This window comes from Peromyscus leucopus, chromosome 2 (assembly GCF_004664715.2).
Source record: "Peromyscus leucopus breed LL Stock chromosome 2, UCI_PerLeu_2.1, whole genome shotgun sequence".
Taxonomy (NCBI): domain Eukaryota; kingdom Metazoa; phylum Chordata; class Mammalia; order Rodentia; family Cricetidae; genus Peromyscus; species Peromyscus leucopus.
The window spans coordinates 109,701,105-109,721,371 of NC_051064.1; the positions used below are offsets into that span (position 1 = coordinate 109,701,105).

General features: G+C 48.5%; 1 protein-coding gene across 5 annotated transcripts; it reads right to left on the reverse strand.

The window, feature by feature from the left end:
- Positions 1-1,295: 1,295 nt before the first annotated feature.
- Positions 1,296-19,561, reverse strand: Ttc4 (tetratricopeptide repeat domain 4). 5 transcript variants are annotated; one of them, XM_028888064.2, is made up of 11 exons: positions 19,356-19,561; positions 18,730-18,847; positions 15,902-16,063; positions 13,676-13,753; positions 11,508-11,632; positions 10,107-10,193; positions 8,327-8,544; positions 7,810-7,891; positions 4,784-4,866; positions 2,435-2,527; positions 1,296-2,320 (listed from the first exon to the last, which is right to left on the reverse strand). In XM_028888064.2, exons 1-11 carry the CDS (start codon positions 19,464-19,466, stop codon positions 2,305-2,307), a joined length of 1,173 nt encoding a protein of 390 aa, XP_028743897.1. In that variant the 5' UTR covers positions 19,467-19,561; the 3' UTR covers positions 1,296-2,304. The 5 variants fall into 5 exon arrangements, 3 of the variants coding, with proteins under 3 accessions (XP_028743897.1, XP_028743904.1, XP_037058665.1); XR_005090875.1 differs by lacking the exon at positions 1,296-2,320 and adding an exon at positions 2,952-3,041 and having other exon boundaries at positions 2,453-2,527; XR_005090874.1 differs by lacking the exon at positions 1,296-2,320 and adding an exon at positions 2,952-3,041 and having other exon boundaries at positions 2,453-2,749.
- Between the last annotated feature and the right edge of the window lie 706 nt (positions 19,562-20,267).

Sequence of the window (20,267 nt, forward strand, 5' to 3'; positions counted from 1 at the left end):
GACATACCCAGGGAGGCCTTCCTCCACCCTGTCTGGGAGACAGCAAGCACGCTGCACACTGAGGGTTTCTGCCAGGGGAGTCCCAGGGACAAGTCGGGAAAAGGCTCTCCCTTAGAGTCGGAGTCCGGGAGCAGATGTGGGAGCACGTGCCTCAGCCTTACCTTCACCTCACCTCCGTGGGTCTCCTGTCCCTATCTCCCAACGCCACCCCCACATGCCTGTGTGTGTGTGTGTGTGTGTGTGTGTGTGTGTGTGTGTATGTGTACAGGCACACGCGCATGCACACACACCAAAACAAAAAGCAAAACAGGCAGGTAAGGTTTGAGTCTCCTGCTGTATTCCGCAGGATGGGCACGGTGGCCAAAGCAGACCTGGCCTTGGTGTGACAATGCAGCTCTTGGTGCCTGTTCTCCCTGTGGCAGTTTCACTGAGAATGGCCACCGCAGGCTCAGCTGTTTGAATGCTTGGCCCCTAGTTGGTGAATCTGTTTGGGGAGGATCAGGAGATGCGGCTGTTGAAGGAGATGTCACTGGAGGTGGCCATTCCCAGTTAGCTTTCTCTGCCTTCTTGTTGTCTCAAGACGTGAGCCCTCCCTACTGCTCCAGCGCCATACCTGCCCTCCTGCCTCCGTGATGCCACCATGAGGGGCTTGGACTCTAACTAACCCACCGGAACTCTAAGGCCCCAGGAAACTCTTCTAAGTTGGGTTGGTCATAGTGTCTTACCACAGCAACAGAAAGGTAACTAAGACATTCCCCTCCCCATGGCATCCAAGCTGATGATTCCAGAAGGTCAAGGACTGAGAGAGCCACAGCAGAGGCTGGCTGATGGGAAGGGTAGGGTCTGATGATGGAAGGTTCCAGAACATCTGCCAGGTGCATTTCAGTTTGCACCTGTTCTCATCCATTGCCTCACCCCAGCCTCACAAGCCTAAGGAAAGGGCCAGGGCATATCCCTGTTAGACAGCAGAAAGACACAGGAACGTGCTTTGCCCACGACAGTGAGGTGGAGCAGATGGCTGCTCCTGGGATCCTGCAATGGCTGTCAGACTGTCCCCAACTGTTAGGCCCCTCACATGATTTCTGAGTTCTTGCAAAGGAAGTCAGTTTAGTAAGGAGAGAATGTCTGCAGAGTTTCCAAAACTAGGGGAGAAAAGAGGCTGGATTTGCAGGGACCTGCCCTGGGAAAGAAAGCTGCATTGGTCTCCCTAAATATTCCAGACAATTTCTCTTCCAGAAACAAGGATGCATACAACACAAGACCCTGCATTGACCCATTGGAAGGACACCAGCTGGTCTCAGTTTAATGATGTATTTATTAGTCAGTTTTGCTGTAGTAACATGCAACCCCCCGAAATCTCAGTGTTTACTACAAAATACATTTGCCTTTCACTTTACTATAATCGGTGGCTTTAGGCCAGCTGCTATGAGACACGCAGGCTGAAGGGGATGTTCCTATTTAAGAAATGGGGCCTCACGGTAGAGGGAAAAGAACACCAGACTACTTGCAACCCACTGCCCACTGGCTCCTCCAGCTTCTGTCAGATGTGGCACGAGTCACATCTGCTCATAGCCCTTCTCCCCTTGGGAGATAGGGGTGGGCATTGCAGGAAGCCACTCAGCTGCAGGGAAGAGTACACAAAGTCTCTAGGATGAACAGCGCAATAAAAAAAAAAAAAAAAAACTCTACGACAGATCACGACTTTCCAGATCAAAAGGAATACTAGCCAGATACAGTGGTGCACACCCTAACCCAGCATTCTTCTGCTGAGGCAGGAGCGTGACTGGAGCTGAGGAATTGGGGAAGCACTCGGGAGCTACTGCCTGGTCTGTTGCAGTTCTCACACTGGGAGGGCAGAGGAACTGGTCCCGAGGATTACGGTCTGTACAGTCATTAACGCAGAAACAGGATGTGGCTTCATGGCTCCATTCACCTCATGGCATCCACAGCATCCCTTATAGCTCTCCCCGATTCTGGTGGGGAGCCAGACTCAGTCTCAGCCCTACAGCCGTAGAATACTCTGCAGGGCTGGTTACTGCCTTGGAGGAGCCTTCTGTACATGCCCGATGCCACAAAGGTTAAGACTGTTGCTGCGCCCTGACACAATCTACATTACAGGCCAGGGAGTCACCAAGGCCAGCTTGTCGGGCAACTGCAGCAGATGCTCCTTCAGCCATGGACTCCAAGGCTGTTCTGACCAAGACAGAGCTGTGAATCTGAGGAGGGGGAGGCCCAGCTGGAACTCGGCACTCAGTCAGTCAGACGGAGCTTCAGGGGGGCCAGCAGCTTGTCCCCAGCATGAGGTTAGCAACCACTGTCCCTGGGGACAGAGAAATAAATGCTGGACTCCAGGTCTGTCTGGCTGATCCAAGTATGTAGACTCCAGACAGAGGGAGTTGAGGGAGGAAACCCCAGGGTCTGGCTCCCACTTTACCTGTGTACCCTTTTCCCCTGAAGATAATTCTCAGAGAAAGGAGAGGATCCTACACAGACCACGAATGTTGGTGTAAGGGCCTTCACCAAGTACCTGCAGGGAGCATGACAGAGTGGTTAACTGGATCATCCGCTCCATTATCCATGCACCTTCCCAACCACACTCAAGGGGAACCTTTGGATGCATATAAACATTAAAATACAACTTAGCACATTTCTTTGTCTGGTTGTTCATAAGTCTGGGGACAGCATAAGTCTCCCCTTAAAAGTGAGCCACAACTCTAGGTCAGCCCTCTGGCATCAGGCACACATGGGACTAAACATGAAAGAAGACCACAAAACAAGTTATCAGTTCATTCACTCCCTGTTCTGTGAGTACTGGGTAAGCCGGGTTCTTACTAACTTGAGGCTACAGTCTATACCCCAACAAGCCAGGCTTGGCCATCTGTTCCCATTGTGGCCACACTGAATTAATACCCCTACCCCCTTCACCTTTAAAAAACAAACAAAACTATTACTTTTGCTCTTTGAATTGGTTTCTTGAGAGTGAATGGCCAAGCCTGGCTTCTTGAGGTATAGACTATGACTCCAGGTTTAGTAACAAGGCCCTGTGTTAAGAAACAAGATTAAAGTATAACCACATGGTTCAGTGGATAAAGGCACGTGGCTGCTGTGCCCTACTGGGACTCAAATAGTGGAAGAGAGAACCAACATCCACAAGGTGTCCTCTGACCTGCACACAGCACATGCCATGGCGTGGGTGCAGCCCCCGCGCCCCTGCCCCTCCCCCTTAAATGTTAAAAGACATACTTAAGAAAAAAAAAAAAAAAAAAAAAAGGCCAGGCGGTGGTGGCGCACGCCTTTAATCCCAGCACTTGGGAGGCAGAGGAAAGCGGATCTTTGTGAGTTCGAGGCCAGCCTGGTCTCCAAAGCGAGTTCCAAGAAAGGCACAAAGCTGCACAGAGAAACCGTCTCAAAAAAACAACAACAACATGTTCTTGCTCCCAAGCTTAGTCCTGGAGGAAGGGCTATAAAAAGATGTGTGAGTCGGGCAGGGGTGGTGCACGCCTTTAATCCCAGCACTCGGGAGGCAGAGGCAGGCAGATCTCTGTGAGTTCGAAGCCAGCCTGGGCTACCAAGTGAGTTCCAGGAAAGGCGCAAAGCTACATAGAGAAACCCTGCTCGAAAAAACCAAAAAAAAAAAAAAAAAAAAAAAAAAGATGTGTGAGATACATCCTTAGCCAAGAAGGCACAATCCCTCTACAGGGAGGGAAACGGGAAGGGCTTCCTGGAAGATGCCATGTTTGAACCTCCCCATCTGTCCTGAGCCTCCCTCCCATCCAGCCTCTCCCACCTTGGGCCTCAGCACCCAACAGGACAATTCAAATCTGTACACCTTCTTGAACTCACCTCTGCAAGTCCATTCACCATCCAGGATAAAGCCTGTGTTCCTCAGCGGGACAGTCCAGTCCATGCTCCATGAACGGTGCTAACTCCGCTCTCCGGCCTCTCTGCTTACCACCCCACGACCCCTCGCCCCAGCACAAATGGCTTCTATTCTAAGTGCAGAAATCCTTCGCCTTACTCTTCTTCACTGTGCTCCAAGTTGGAGAAAAATGACCCCAAGAGGGAACTTGTTTTTTTTTTTTTTTTTTTTTTGGTTTTTCGAGACAGGGTTTCTCTGTGTAGCTTTGCGCCTTTCCTGGAGCTCACTTGGTAGCCCAGGCTGGCCTCGAACTCACAGAGATCCGCCTGGCTCTGCCTCCCGAGTGCTGGGATTAAAGGCGTGCGCCACCAACACCCGGCAAGAGGGAACTTGTTAACCCCCTCAGGGCCTTCTACAGAAGCTGCTGAGAGGCGGCTGTGGAATCCTGCTTGCTGCCATTGCTGATAACAAAGACATCCCACCCCCACCCGCCCTCCCCCGGCAGGCTGCACCATGTCTACAGGGCACTCTGCCTTCTCTTTGCATCCTGACTCAAAAGTACCCTAGAAGCATGTGCCCATTCTACAGGTGAAGGGCAAGCCCAGTGAGGCAGAGTGTGCTCAGGGTCACACAGGTAGGGAGCCAAGGGCTATCTGCAATGCTCTTTCCATGTAACAGTGTCGGGAGACAAGTGCGATCAGAAAATGTATTTCTGCCTTCAGCTACAAAAACCAAGCAGCTTTTCCATTCTGAGACCAGGCCACTCACTTCCCTGGCCTGGGCTGCCATTGCTCTTCACCCTCCTTGGCCGATGCCTTCTGACTGGCTGCTTTCTGCGGTGGCTGTGGATTAGTGAGCGGAGGAGCTGACTAGACTCTGGGAAGGGGCCTGCGCACTTCCCCATCATCCCATGGAGGTGCTCACCTGGGGTGCTGCAGCACCTGCAGCAGAGTGCTCCAGGGGGACACCTGGTACAGTTCTGCTCCATCCTCATCCTCGAAGTAGATCTGTGAGATTGACCGGAAGAGAATCAGAGACAAACCCAAGCCCTACACACGCGGCGGCAACTCTGAGAAGCTGGGATGGCGGCGGCCGCTAGTGGAGTACCCGCCTCCTCCACAGGCCTGCAGGCTCAGGTACACAGGTCAGCCTCTGCTGTGCTACCCAGAAGGCTGCATTCTCCGCGGTCAGGGAAGGGGAACACTCCTCGTGTCCACAGGCAGGAAACGGCCCATGCAGCCCTCAGTTTAGTCCCAGTGCCGTAGGGGTGGGGAGGAGAAAGCCACAGTGACCCGAGACAAAGGAAGAACCAGAGCACGTGAGAAGGGTATGTGTGCAGGGCACTGAGGCCAGAGCAGCGTGAGGACATCTCACAGGAGGCACGCCAGAGCTCGACCAGGAGAGGGAGGCACTCCTGCTGGAGCCAGCAGCCTCAACAGGATGAAAGGCTTCCTTGGAAGCCAGGTAGCCTAGGGCAGCAAGCTGGGGCCCAAGAGAAGTGAAAACAGTGTCCACATGTGGGGGACAGAAAACGATGGGGGAGTATCAGGCCCCAGACAGACGAAAGACGACCACTAGTTATGGCAGAGAATGGCCTGCTGCTTCTGTTTTCTCGTTGCTCTCTGCAGTACTGAGGATGGGACCCAGGGTGTCACACACGCCAGGCGGGTGCTCAACCACTGAGCCACACCCCTCCTTTTTAAGGTTTTAAAATAAAGTCACTAAGTTACCTTGAACTGCTTATTAGTCCAGGTTGGACTCCTACTCCAGCTTCCCAAGTGGCTGGGATTACAGTCCATGCCACCAAGCCCCAACAGGATGGTCTGTTGGGTTAGAGCCTGAACAGGATGAAGGGCGGGTGAACCATTCAGGATGTCACAGTCCGCAGACGAGGAAGGCTGCCATGCGGGGGGAACCAGCCCGCCATGGGTCTGAGGGTTCCACACAGGAAGGTGCCAGTGCTAGTGGCAGAGGGGGAGTGACCAAAGAGCAAAGGTCAGCTGGGCGTGGCAGTGCACAGCTGGAACCCTAGGGCACACAGGCTGAGGTAGGGGGACTGTCTTGAGTCCCAGGCTAGCCTGTGCTACACAGTAAAAACCTGACTCAAAAACCAAAAAGCCACCAAAGTCTTCCTCACAAATATAAAGCAGATCTCAGTGCCGGAGCAGAACTGGAGACACATAACGTTGCCCACATTCTCAGTCCCTAGCCATGAGTCCCTTTTCCCAATATGAACAGTATATGGACCGCACAGAGACCTAGGCTTCTAATACCACTCTCCAGTAAAAACAACCAAGGCTCCTTGGGAAAGAATGGCTGCTGTCAGAGCTGCAGGGAAGAAAACACAGGTCAAAGCCGGAGCATCTGGGCCAGAAACAAGTTCTTATACACTAATCTATAAGAACAAGTCTGAAGAGAGTCCCACTGACCAAGTCTAGCACAATTTGAACATAAACAACCACAGTAGCCAATTATAACTCATTGACTAAAAGAGGAAACCATAAATCCACTGAGTAAAACAGATGTTGGGCCAGTGAGATGGCCCAGTGGTAAAGGCACATGCTTTGCTCCAAGTTTGATGATCTGAGTTCAGACTCTACATGATGGAAGGTCAGAACTGGCTCCTGTAAGTTGTCTTCTGACATCTACATGCATGCTAGTGCACGTGCACACACACTCATTTCAAAGAGCCTCCTATGAAATATTAATTATAAAGTATACAGAGTGACTGTGCAGTAGAGACCTGGTGACCCCTCCTTGGTCAGGTGACCAGGGTGATCATCTTTAAGAACAAGACACTGAGAGCCCACCTGATAGGTCAGTGAGAACACAGCATCACCTCTGTAACAGTCCAGCCAAACATACAAAATCCAAATCCAGTCACAGGAAACACGGGAGAGAAGACAGAAAACACAGACAATAGCTCTTCAGGGGTCAGGGCAGGGACAATAAAGGACATAATCAATATACTATGTGTTCCTGGAACAAAAGGAACCTTCCTGGGACAATCTGTGGACCCTGAATGGAGCCTGAGGATAAGACTGCAGTCAGCAATCAAGGCTAGTTTCCAGACCTTGATAGCTCTTTTGAGATCATGAAGAGTGTCATTGTCTACAGAAAACATGTACAAAAGTAATTCAAGGTTGCTGGAAAACATGTGGTGTCTCCCTCTCAAATATTCAGGAAACAATTCATTTACTCAGTAAACTCTGGTTATATTTTATTTTAAAAATTCTAAGCCAGGCGGTGGTGGCGCATGCCTTTAATCCCAGCACTTGGGAGGCAGAGGTAGGCGGATCTCTGTGAGTTCGAGGCCAGCCTGGGCTACCAAGTGAGTTCCAGGAAAGGCGCAAAGCTACACAAGAGAAACCCTTCCTCACAAAGGAAGGCTCAAATATGCTACAATATGACTCATTCTAGACTATGGTTGAACCTTGAAGACACTACGCTAAGCGAAGTAAGCCAGACACTGTATGACTTCTGTGTCTGTGTGGTCCCACGTTCACAGAGAAAGGAAGTAGAACACACCCAAGGGCAGGGGTAGAGGACATTTCTGTTTGATGTTTGATGAGTTCAGTGTCTCAGTTTAGGAAAATGGAACGTTATAGAGAGGGAAAGTGGTAATGGGCATTTAATAGTATGAGGAGCTTGAAAATGTCACTCAACTGTGGGCCTAAAATGTAAGTGTTATATAATGTATATTTTACCAAGAAAATTGTAATCACTCAAGGGTCAGTGAGATGGTTCAGTGTGTAAAAGCTCTTGATGGACAAGGCTGATGGCCTGAGTTCAATCCCCAGAACCTACAGGGGGGAAAGCCAGCGCCCCAAAGTTGCCCTTTGACCTCCACATGTGCTGTGGTAAATCACACACACACCTTTTAAAAACACTCAATTTCTGTATGCACTCTCCCCAACTCCCTCAGAGGAACGAAATAGAACTTTTCTTACCTCCAAATTATCCAGGTAGTATTTCTGCTCTGAGTCCCAGGAAGGTGCTTCACTAAACATCACCTTGAGATGGTCAACAAACCTACAGGAGGAAGAAGTGCTTTCTGGGTATCAATGTTCCATCTACATCCCCACATCAGTCCCTGGACACCAATTCAGATAGAAAGGTGATGTATAAAACATGACATGCAAGCTTAACCCACTGAGACAACAGCACCAAAATATGAAGGTTAGTCACTTGTCTAGGACATAATCTTCCTAAGCATTAACGCTTTGAAATCACAAGTCAAATGGTGCGATCTGTATCTTTTGTAATAAACACACACTTATACTATACGCATGTACTACCTAAGATGACCCACCAGACAGTGACAAGACAAGCCCTGTGCTGACACAGAGTCACCAGATTCACAATGGAGAAGCCCGGCAACCTGCTAGGGGGTGACTCTGAATTACTCCCTGGCACGCCAGCAGGAGGAGCACTTGAGCAGGAGTGGAGAGCTGCTGGAGTGTGTACCTGGAATCCTCATGAAAGGCAGCGACAAAGTCAGACTGCGTATACTCTGGGTACAGGAACAGCACAGGCCAGCTCAGCCTGCCTTGATTATTTAGACTTAGCCTGGCTCCACCAGGGTTCTCAGAGCTGAGCCCATTCAGGATGATCTCAGTTGGACCATTGGAAGCTGAATCTTCATCCTTAACCACCGCTTCCGAGATAAGCCTGATGTTCCTAGCCTGGATGAAGACAAAAACCCAGGCACAGACCTTATGTAGGAAGATGCAGACACACATCACTGAAATACACCCTAGCCATTGGAGCTTCCTGAGGGCCAGCTCCACGCACGGTCCATCTAACTGTCCTGGCAGCCTGGCACACAGTAGGCACCACTTGTTTAACTTCACTAGGCATCTGTAGTGTGCTTGGCCCTGCATCCAGAGGAGGTGGACATGGTTCCCTGCCCTCAGAGCTGTCTCTGGTCTAGAGGAAGCAGCTATGGAACAGTCGCAGCAGACGGAAGAAGTGGAGCTGGAGAGTGGCTTTGAAAGGTGGAGAATGCTTGTGCAGAGGCAAAGAACAGGCAAGCGTGCGGTGGTACAGGAGTGCAAATGCTTCTCTTGGGTGAGCACATAGGATGCTAGAAATAAAAGCCTGACTTCATCCTGACTGCCTTACTGACGTGAAGATCCACCACAGGTCTCCGGAGTGGGGCCATCTCTTAACGTGTGCTGACTTTCTAAGGTTAGCACATCTGGGGACATCAAAATTAGCTATGATGATATCCCCTAAAGTAGGAGTGGGCAAACCTGTTCTTTTCTCTTTCTGAGACAGTCTCCTGGAACCAGAGCTGGCCTTGACTTTCTGATACTCCTGTCACCTGCTCCCAGGTGCTGGGATTAAAGGCACATGTCACGTGCCCAGTCTAATTTTTTTTTTAATTTTATTTATGTGGTGTTTTACCCATATGTATGTTTGTGGGAGGGTGTCAGATCCCTTGGAGCTGGAGTTATAGACAGTTGTGAGCTGCCATGTGGGTGCTGGGGATGGATCTGGGTCCTCTGGAAGAACAACCAAGGATCTTGACCACTCCAGCCCCCATATTTAACTTGTTAATATGTGTTAACAGATTGCTTGTTGGGAGAGACAAGTGAGGTACACTTTAGCAGTGTTAAGTTCTCAAAGTTAATAATCAAAATGGGTGCATAACTTTAGTGAACACAGAAAGAAACTACAACCTCAGCCCAGGAGGCACCATCTCCCTGTAAAGACAGAGCAAGATCAACTGGGAGATTAGTCGGCTGTAAAGGATGAAAGAAATGTGAGTCAGACGCTCTCTCTTCATGTAGTAACCAAGCACTAACTGGCTTGGCCACTGGGCCTCCTAGACTACACTCACTTCAGAATGCTGGACAGGGAGGATTTTATTGCCATTAGTTAGAACAATATCCTACAACTGTGGCTTTCTCAGTTGTAACGTAAGTTATAGTAAAGAGAAAGGCCAGGTGCTGACACCCTGAGCTGTGTGAGGTCTTCACATCTAAAACGAGTAAAGCAGGAACAGGAAAGCCTTCCCCAGATGGCTGCTGAGAAAATGGGACGGGAGGATGACTAGCCCAGAGCACACACTCAGCATGTTGTTGAGACCAGCAAAGGCAGGGGCCAAGCTAACTGGACGCGGTGGTCTGACTCCAGAGCCTGGGTAAGCACAGTCATGAAGAAAAAGCATCCCAAGGAAAGTTCCCAGCAGGTTTCCACTGCCAGGGGACTTCATACACTTGGCTATAGTCTGAGAACTCACCTTGATGGCCTGGAGTAGAGCCTCGTTCTGTCTCTGTTCCTTCTTTTCTTTCAACTTTGCCCTCCTCAGATCCCTCTCTTCCATCCTCTGGAAATAAAATTCAGATGCCATCAGCTCCAGGGAGCTCTTCCTCCATCTTACCCCAGCCTGTAGGACCATACCCAGCCCCTGTGCAGGACCATACCCAGTCCTGTGCAGGACCATACCCAGTCCTGTGCAGGACCATACCCAGTCCTGTGCAGGACCATACCCAGTCCTGTGCAGGACCATACCCAGTCCTGTGCACGACCATACCCAGTCCCTGTGCAGGACCATACCCAGTCCTGTGCAGGCCACACTCCTGCTCAGGGATTGCCAGGGGCTGCTTCAGTAAACAAGCACAGGCACACATCCAGGGGCCAGGCCCAGTGGAAGCAGAAATTTAAAACCTAGTTCTTAAAAAAGCAAACAAACAAAACCTTAGTTCTTGTACCCCAGGAACTCACAATCCACTGAGGGGTGCTGCCAAGTAAAGGGCCAAGTGCACCAAGTGTGTCGCCCTGGTGGTGCGGACTGAGTGCGACACCTGGGGTGACTGAGTCTGTCCCCAAAGTGGGCTCAGGCAGCTGAGGAGGACGCCACCAATCAAGGAGAAAGGGCATCTCGATTCAGGGACCCCAGTGAAGTGGGCAAGTGCTGCATGGGGACCCCAGCTTCTCTGGTGGCTGGAGAACCCGTGTCAAAAACTCACAGGCTCTGCCTTCTGCACAGTCACAACCTGTGAGGGAAAACACTACATTCTACTCAGTCTGACGGAGAGAATATTCTTCCCTGCTCACCCCCACCCCCAGTCTGTCCAAGGCTTCCACTCTTGACCTGCAGGTGATAGGAATCTGCCAACATCTGCTACAAAGGGAAGAGAGCAGATATGTCAGGCTTTGCAGCTATTCGGTCTCTGCAGGTATTATCTGGTTGTTTCTAACTCTCCTGAGAATGTGAAAACCACTTAGCTCATTACATCTTCATAAAAACAGTCAAGGTATATATTATACTCTTCATTTTCAAAGCTGGGACCGAGAGACATCAGGAACTTGTCCAACACATTTCAACAGTGGCAAAGTAGAATTCAAACAGATTTGTTGACGTCTCCCTCCTAGGGCTCTTGTCTGGAATGTTCTTCTCCCTCAGTGTCATTACACAGCCAAGTAAACTCCTGCTCAGTCATTAAGAGATTAGGCTCAGGCATCATCTCTCAGCAAACTCTGCCTGCTGGAACCCCACTTACACCTGCTCTTGGCAGGGCAAAGTTAGACACCCCTACTAGACTGCTAGTATACACACCAGATATTCCCACAACGACTTGAGACATAACCTGAGGAATGCTAATTAGCAAATGCAAACTGTCTGTGGACAGTTACCAACCTTCAGCTTGTCTGCTTTTGCCCTCACTTCTAGAAGTTTCTTCTCTTTGGCATCAATCTGTAGCCCCTCATCACACCAGTTCACAGCCTCGGCAAAGTGTTTCAGTTCAAGATGGCAAATGGCACCTGCAGAAACCAGAGTCCTGAGGATCTAGAACAATGTGCACACCTTGAGCAAACCCTCCCTCCCCACCGGGCACCAGCCAGCCCTAGATGGGAAAGCAGGACTCTTTGTAGTTCAGTTCCTAGACAAGGAAAGGATTTGTGAAATCGCTCTCATCCCCATTTAGTTCAAAACTTCTAAGTCTTCCTGGTATAAAGAACCCTAAAATGCAGCAGCTCATGGCAAAGAACACAGGTTCTGGAATCAGACAGAGCTGGGCTAGAAAATGGCTGTCGTTTACCTGCTGGACCTTGGACAAGGGCCATGTCTGAGTTTCAGGTTCCTCATCTGCAAATGGGAGAATAAACCCCATCTCAGGTGGTATGTGTATTTTTTTATGTGTATGTGTGTATGTTTACATGTGGGCATGTTCTCAGAAGTGTCTGCCTGAAGAGGCCAGAAATGTTGGATAGCCCTGGAGCTGGAGTCTCAGGCAGCTGGGATCCACTGGACTGAAAAAGTCCTCTGCAAGAGCAAATGTTCTCCTAACTGCTGAGCCATCTCCCCAGCCCCCAAAGGATATTTACTATAAAGCAGAATTTCTGCAGCCACCAATCAACACCAAAGCCCAGGGTCTCTTCTAAGTTTCCTTTTTTATGGAGCCGTCTGTTTAAGCTGCTCCTCCTTGGGTTCTGTTTGGCTGGTTTGGGGGCTTGTTTTGTTTGCATTCTGGGATGCTTTCTGAGGCACCTTGTGCCTGCTAGGGAATGTGCTCTACCACTAAGCTGCATATCTTGATTCTAGTTCCAAAACGTTTTTTGTTTGTTTGTTTGAGACCCTGTTTCATTATGTGGCTCTAGCTGTCCTGGAACTCACTCTCTAGACCAGGCTGGCTTCAAATTCAGAGATCTGCCTGCCTCTGCCTCCCAAGTGCTGAGACTAATGGTGTGTGCCACTACTGCCCAGCTCTAAAATGTTTCGATGCAATCATGTTCAAGAGTTAACCTCTTTTAGGCTTTTCATGGAAATTTTTTTATTTTATTTATTTATTTATTTTGGTTTTTTTGGAGATAGGTTGTCTCTGTGTTGTTTTTGGTGCCTGTCCTGGATCTCACTCTGTAGACCAGGCTGGCCTTGAACTCACAGAGTCCACCTGGTTCTGCCTCCCAAAGTGCTGGGATTAAGGGCCAGCTATTCATAGAAATTTTAAAACATCAGAACTTTATTATAAAGGCTTGGCTGTCAAAGACTCTAACCCTGGACAGGTAAGATGCTTCAGCAGGTAAAGCCCTTGCTGCCAAGCCTGATGACCTGAATTCACTCCCTGGAGCCCACATGGCAGAGGAGAAAAGCCTACCCCTACTCAGAACTGAGCAAACTGACACTGAGAGGAGATGCCCTGCCAAGGTCACACTTCACGGTGAGGCTGACAATGAATCAGTGAGACTAATTCCACAGGACTGTACTCTACCAGCCATCCTAACTCAGTGCCTTCTGTCCTGTGGCCGAGGGACAAGAACCCACTTCCCACCCTCCAGCCAGGGACATCTAAAGAGGCATAACTTGGATAAAGCAGTTTAAGCAGGCTCATGGCAATGGAGGGAGGTTCAATACATGAAGAATAAATCAAAGTTTGCAAAGCACCCTAAGCACAGAGAAAACTAAAGAATAAAGTAATAAAGCACTGGACCACAAGACGGAAACGAGGAAACAGTCCAGCAGGAGAGTTCTCAGCAAAGGTCCCAGAACTTATCTTTTAATTATTTTAATTGGAATTTGAATATCTTGCCTTTCAATCTGCGAAACTGGGAAGAAAATCAGGATGTGCTGTGTCTTAATTAATTTTAATCTTTACTAATTTAAAATGAGGAGTTTCAATTTCATACACCCACAGCCTAAAGGGTAGAGCCTTCTGAGGAGTGCTGAGTGGCCTGCAGCTGCTGAGGGCAGCTTCACATCCAGACCGCAGGACTGAGGTGACTCCCTCAGGCCAGCACCTCAGGAGCAGCGCTGCCGATGCCAGTTTTTCCATAGTGACGGCCACCCCACAGCTCATGGAGACTCACCTCTTATTATGGCTTTCAGGTGGCCGGGCTTCAGCTTCCTGGCAGCCAGCACATCATTGAGGGCAGAACGGAAATTGCCTAACAAAATGCCAATAAGAAAAAGAAAGAACAAGTTTTGAGGTCAAAATGTTTCCAGAACACCATGGCATTGACAAAGACATTTCTTGAACAAGTCTCAAGAAATTGGAACAACTGAACATATTTCTGGAAAAAATATAGTTATGCTCATCATGTCCTAAAATGCTCACAATGGCAGGCAATCCACATGAATTGGAAATGGTGAGTAAGCCTGTGAAAAGCTGTCCCGTTCACTAGTGGCCAGGAAACTAAAGCTGATGTGAAATTGGTGAGGATATGGAAAAATACAGTTAATTACAGAATAAATTACCACTCTCTTTGAAACAACAGTGTTCTAAAAATTATCCTCAAAAATACTTGAGCAAGGTGTAAGGACCAACATGAAGAACAAGTGAACTCCATTATTTCCCTCTGGTACTGAGATCTGAGACAGGGTTTCACAAAACCGCCCAGGCTGACCTCAAACTTGGGATCCTCCTGCCTCATTCTCCCAGGTAGCTGAGATTTACAGGGTCCAGACACTCACAAAGGCACTTAGAACACAGAATACACTTTGAAAGCTGGAAAGCAAAGGGACGGGCTTGAAAACAGAAAGCAGAGGGGACTACCGAGCCACACCACAGGAGGAACAAGTAGTCAGGACTCGGTGTCACGGGCACCAGGCCTCTGCAAGGGGAGCAGGCAGACTGAAAGGCCGGCAGACTTCCAGATGCCTTACCGCCTGCTGCTGGAACCCAGTCCGCCCCAAACCTGCAGAGAGAGAGACTGGAGGTCTACTCTAGGCAGACACAAAATCAGGGCCTCTGCACTGGAACCCCGGGCACAGTGGTGATCCAGGAAAGGAAAACCAAGCACAGAGCCCTCGGCCCCATTCTCCCACTGGGTTCTGCACCAGCAGCCGCAATCTCCAAAGAGAAAACAGTACGCAGGCCTGGCAGTGGTGGCGCACGCCTTTAACCTCAGCACTCAGGATGCAGAGGCAGGTGGATCTCTGTGAGTTTGAGGCCTGGTCTACACAATGAGTTCTAAGACAGGCTCCAAAGCTACATAGAGAATCCCTGTCTTGAAAATTAAAAAAGAAAGAAAACAGTACACAGAATAAAGAAAAGTACCAATTTAAGAAATTTCCTAGACCTACCTGCCTCTGCCTCCCAAATTCCAAGATTAAAAGCATAATCGACCACTCCTGGTATGAATTCTTTCTTTTTTTCCTTTTTCTTTTTTCTTTTCTCTTTTAAAGATGTGTGTCTGTGTGTTTGTGTGTGTGGGGGGGGGGGGTGCGCACATCAGAAGAGGGCATCAGACCTCTGGAGCTGGAGTGTGCCTGTGTACAGGCAGTTGTGAGCCTGATGCGGGTACTGGGACCTGAACTTGAGGTTCTCTGGAAGAGGAGCAAGTGTTCTTAAGTGTGAGACATGTATCTCTTCAGAAATAATAAAGTCAGGCTGAGGAGAAGCCTCCGTCAGTACAGTGCTTGCTGTATGAGCATGGGGACCTGAATACAATCCCAGGGCCCTCATGAAAATGCTACTGTGGGGCTGGAGAGGTGACTCAGAGGATAAGAGCACTGACTGCTCTTCCAGAGGTCCTGAGTTCAATTCCCAGCAACCACATGGTGGCTCACAACCATCTGTAATAAGATCTGGTGCCCTCTTCTGGCCTGCAGTCATAATGCTGTATACATAATAAACAAATAAATCTTAAAAAAAAATGCTATTGTGATAGCATGTGCTTGTAATTCCACGCTGAGGGGAAAAGAGGTAGTGGAGACAAATGGATTCATATGGCTTGCTGGCCAGCCAGCCTACCTTTCTCAGAAAGCTCCAGGCCAATGAGAGACTCTGTCTCAAAAAACAAAGTAGGCCAGGCGGTGGTGGCGGCGCACGACTTTGATCCCAGCACTTGGGAGGCAGAGCCAGGAGGATCTCTGTGAGTTCGAGTCCCGCCTGGTCTACAGAGCGAGATCCAGGACAGGCACCAAAACTACACAGAAAAACCCTGTCTCGAAAAACAAACAAAAAAACCAAGGTAGATGGCTCCTGAGAACAACATCCGAGGTTAACCTTTGCCCTGCACATACACACCCATCCACTATATATACACATACATACGGGAAAAGGAGCTAGTTGAGTCACAATTAGTACTTACCGAGATAGTACTGTGCCGCGGCCCGATTGGTATAAAGGACAGCATTCAAATCAGTGTCTACACACTTCTTCTTTAATCCTTCACTGTATGAAACCACAGCTTTCTTATAGTCTTTTTCTTTAAAATAATCATTGCCTTCTTCTTTATAGGCCTTGGCTTGCTCTGCAAATAAGAGGAAATAAGCATCATGTCATACCTTTAGAAAGCTCACTAAAAATCTGAATCATCAAGTAATATTGTGCAGGTTAGGTTGTTACCACCTTGACACAAGCTAGAGTCATCTGGGAAGAGGAAGCCTTTCCCTGACTAGTGACTGATGTGGGAGGGTCTATCACACTGTGGGCAGTACTACTCCTGGGCAGGTGGTCCTGGGGTGTATAGCAAAGCTAAACAAGGTAGGCAGAACAAGCCAGTAAGCAGCATTCCCTACGGTCTCAGCCTCAGTTCCTGCCTCCAAGTGCCTGCTTGAGTTCCCTTCCTTCAGTGATAAACTGATTATAGCCTATAAGCTAAAATAAACCCTTCCTTCCCCCAAGCTCATCTTGGACAGTCTTTAGCACAGCAAGAAGAAGGCAAACTAACACATATATGATAAATGAAAGAGATGGAACCAACAGAGAAAGAAAAATCCAAATTAATGGTATGATAAAATGGGCATCAGCTTCACCAACCCCACATCTGACAGAGGATTGATCTCCACAATATATAAAGAACTCAAGAAACTAGACATCAAAGCACTGAACAGTCCAATTAAAAAATGGGCTAAAGAGCTAAACAGAGAATTCACAAAACAAGAACTACAAATGGCTGAAAGACATTTAAAGAAATGCTCAACATCCTTAATCATCAGAGAAATGCAAATCAAAACGACTCTGAGATACCACCTTACACCTGTCAGAATGGCTACGATCAAAAACACCAATGACAGTCAATGTTGGAGAGGATGTGGAGCAAAGGGAACACTCCTCCACTGTTGGTGGGAATGTAAACTTGTACAACCACTGTGGAAATCAGTATGGCGGTTTCTCAGAAAATTAGGAATCGAACTACCTCAAGACCCAGCCATACCACTCTTGGGCATATACCCAAGGAATGCTGATTCATACCATAAAGATACATGCTCAGCTATGTTCATAGCAGCACTATTTGTAATAGCCAGAACCTGGAAACAACCTAGATGCCCATCAACGGAAGAATGGATGAAAAAAATGTGGTACATATACACAATGGAGTATTACTCAGCAGAGAAAAACAATGAAAGCATGAAATTTGCAGGCAAATGGATGGAACTAGAAAAAATCATCCTGAGTGAGGTAACCCAAACCCAGAAAGACAGTTATGGTATGTACTCACTCATAGGTGGATTCTAGATATAAAATAAAGAACAATCAGACCACAACCCATAGAACCATGGAGGCTATGTATATAGCATGGAGGTCCCTAGGACAACTGTGGCTTATAATAAATTTCAGTTTTACTCAACTATTGAAAAAAAAAATAGCCAAATGAATGGAAACACATGAACTATGAACCAAAGGCTGAGGGGCCCCAGCTGGATCAGGCCCTCTGAATAGGTGTGACAGTTGATTGGCTTGATCAGTTTAGGAGGCAACTAGGCAGTGGGACCAAGTCCTGTGCTCATTGCATGAGTTGGCTGTTTGAAACCTGGAGCTTATGCAGGGACACTTGGCTCAGTCTGGGAGGAAGGGACTGGACCTCCCTGGACTGAGTCTACCAGGTTGATCACAGTCCTCGGGGGGAGGACTTGTCCCGGAGGAGGTGGGAATGGGGGGTAGGCTGGGGTAAGGGGAGGAGGGGGGTGGGAGGGGGGAAAATAGGGGAACCCATGGCTGATATGTAGAACTGAATGGTATTAAAATATATATATATATAAATAAAAAAAAATTTAAAAAAAATGGGCATCAATATAGAGACACGATGTCACACAAAGTTAACGCTACAATCAATTCCAAAAGTCTTAGGATGTATGTTACTAAGGTTCTTTTATTTCTGTTTTTTTTCCAAGACAAAGTTTCTCTGTGTAGCCCTGGCTGTGATGGAACTCGCTCTGTGGACCAGGCTGGCCTCGAACTCACAGAGATCCACTTGCCTCTGCCTCCCCAGTGCTGGGATTAAAGGTGTGCGCCACCGCCGCCCGGCTCTAAGTGCTGAAGGGGGAAAGAAAGATGACCTAAGAGATGACTCAGCAGGTCAAGGGCACCTGCACCCACGCTTGACAACCTGAGCTTGATCTCAGGAACATTCATAAAAGAGAAGTCACACCACAAAACAAAGCTGTCCCCTGACTACCATGCTCTAAGAGTTTAAAAAAGGGGGCTACAGCTCACTTGACTAGCATATGTGAGGTTCTGGGTTCAATCTACACACACACACACACACACACACACACACACACACACACACACACGTATATTTATCCTAGTTTTTGAAGGACTTAAAGAAAAATTTTTTGAGGAAATTATACTACTCCTTTTCTTACACTGCTTCATTCACTGAAACACCATTTCCCCTCCTCTTTCTGGTAACAACCTACAAAACTATTAAGATTTAGACCCGCTGTGAGCTACCTCCGGAGTGCTCCAACAGTGCCCACTAAGGTAGTAGTATACTTGTTGGCAATTATCACACATATTTCCTGATTCTTTAGGACAATTTGGCTTTTTACTGGAGTCTGATCTTTGAGGCCTGGAACTGCGGACATTTAGAAGATATCTAAAGAAGTGTGGAGGGAACAGTGACAGGTTGGCCATCTAACTCATACTGTACCTCGACAAAGACACAAAGCAAACACTAGTCACATAACATACCTTCTGGAGATCGCTCATCATCAAAAATAATTGACTGAAGGCAAGCCAAGTCAGGGAACTCCTTGGGATCTATTTCTGATGGTGCTTTCTTCATAAATAGGGGGATCTTGTCAAATTCCTAGATTTCAAAAGAATAAAGCACATAATTAGCATTGTCTACTGCATTAGATGCAATCCCAGGACTCAACGTCAAAGTCTTTTTCACTGATTATGATCTGCAAATCCTCATGATTGGCAGGATCTATACAGGCTCCGGTTTCTATGGTGGAAAACTGGACTTCTGAGTTCTCAACTCTCCAAGGGTGGTCGTAATCACCTTCAACTGGGTGCTCTCATGTTCATCTTTGCCCTTCTCTAAGTGACAGGGTGTTGCAGGTAAAGCAACTTTACAAGGGGGGAACCCAGCTCAGAGAACTCAGGAAAACGATCCAGTAGCAGAACCAGGTGGTGGTGGATCACAGGGCTGACTGCCAAACCCTGTAGTCTTAACTGCATTGACAACTTAGACTCTCAAAACCCCGAAGCAGACGGCTTCTGGCACTCAGCTGGAAGCCACCCGTCCTTTGGCTGCGATCAAGGCAGGAGGACCACATTCCCATCCCAGCGGAGCCCCCGGGAACGCTCACCTCCTCCCACTGGTCCTCGCGGAAGCCGCCGCGGTAAGGTTGGCTCTGGAATTTATCCAGGAATGCGTCCATGGAAGTGTCATCCGCAGGATCAGGCCCAGAACTCTCCATTGCACCTCGCGACCCCAGTGCTTGGATCTGAAGGGCCAAGAAGCGTTCTGCTCCTTCCGGCGGCGGCGGCACGTGTGCCCTCCCCTCTGCCGTCCGGGCTGCGCGTGTCCGTGCCTCTTGGGTTCCGCTGGTCTGGGGGCGTGGCCTGACAGGGGCGTGGTCTGACAGGGAGCCTCCACCGCATCCATCCCCCGCAAAACTTGCCTAGCCTCCGGTCTCCTGGCTTGTGGTAATAGTTATGTAAGCTCCCTTTTGTATCTGCCCTCCACATCCTCTTCAAGCCTGATGTTTTGTCTTTTCTATAAATGTTCTCAAAAAGTGAATTTTTAGCCAAACCCGATAACATTTGTCTGTAATCCTAGCATTTAGGGGGTTTAGTAGGAGAATCACAAGTTCAAGACCACCCTAGACTATATAGCATGACCCATTCTCAAACAAAACAAATTTTTATTGGGAGGCGGGTTTCGAGACGGGGTTTCCCTGTGTCGTTTTTGTGCCTGTTCTGGATCTCGCTCTGGAGACCAGGCTGGCCTTGAACTCAGAGATCTGCCTGGCTTTGCTTCCTGAGTGTTGGGATTAATGGTGGGCGCCACCGCCACCCGGCCAACAAAACAAAATTTTTGTGCACGCAAATTTTAGCATACTTTTTTCACTTAACACAAGGCTTGAGGTACCCATAGGGTTTACCCTCCTGGATGGGTACCCAGCCTGACTCCTCACCTCACCTCACAGATAATACAACAGAGGTCTTCACACATGCCCCTATGGACCTGTGGGAAGATTACCCCAAGATGTATGCCT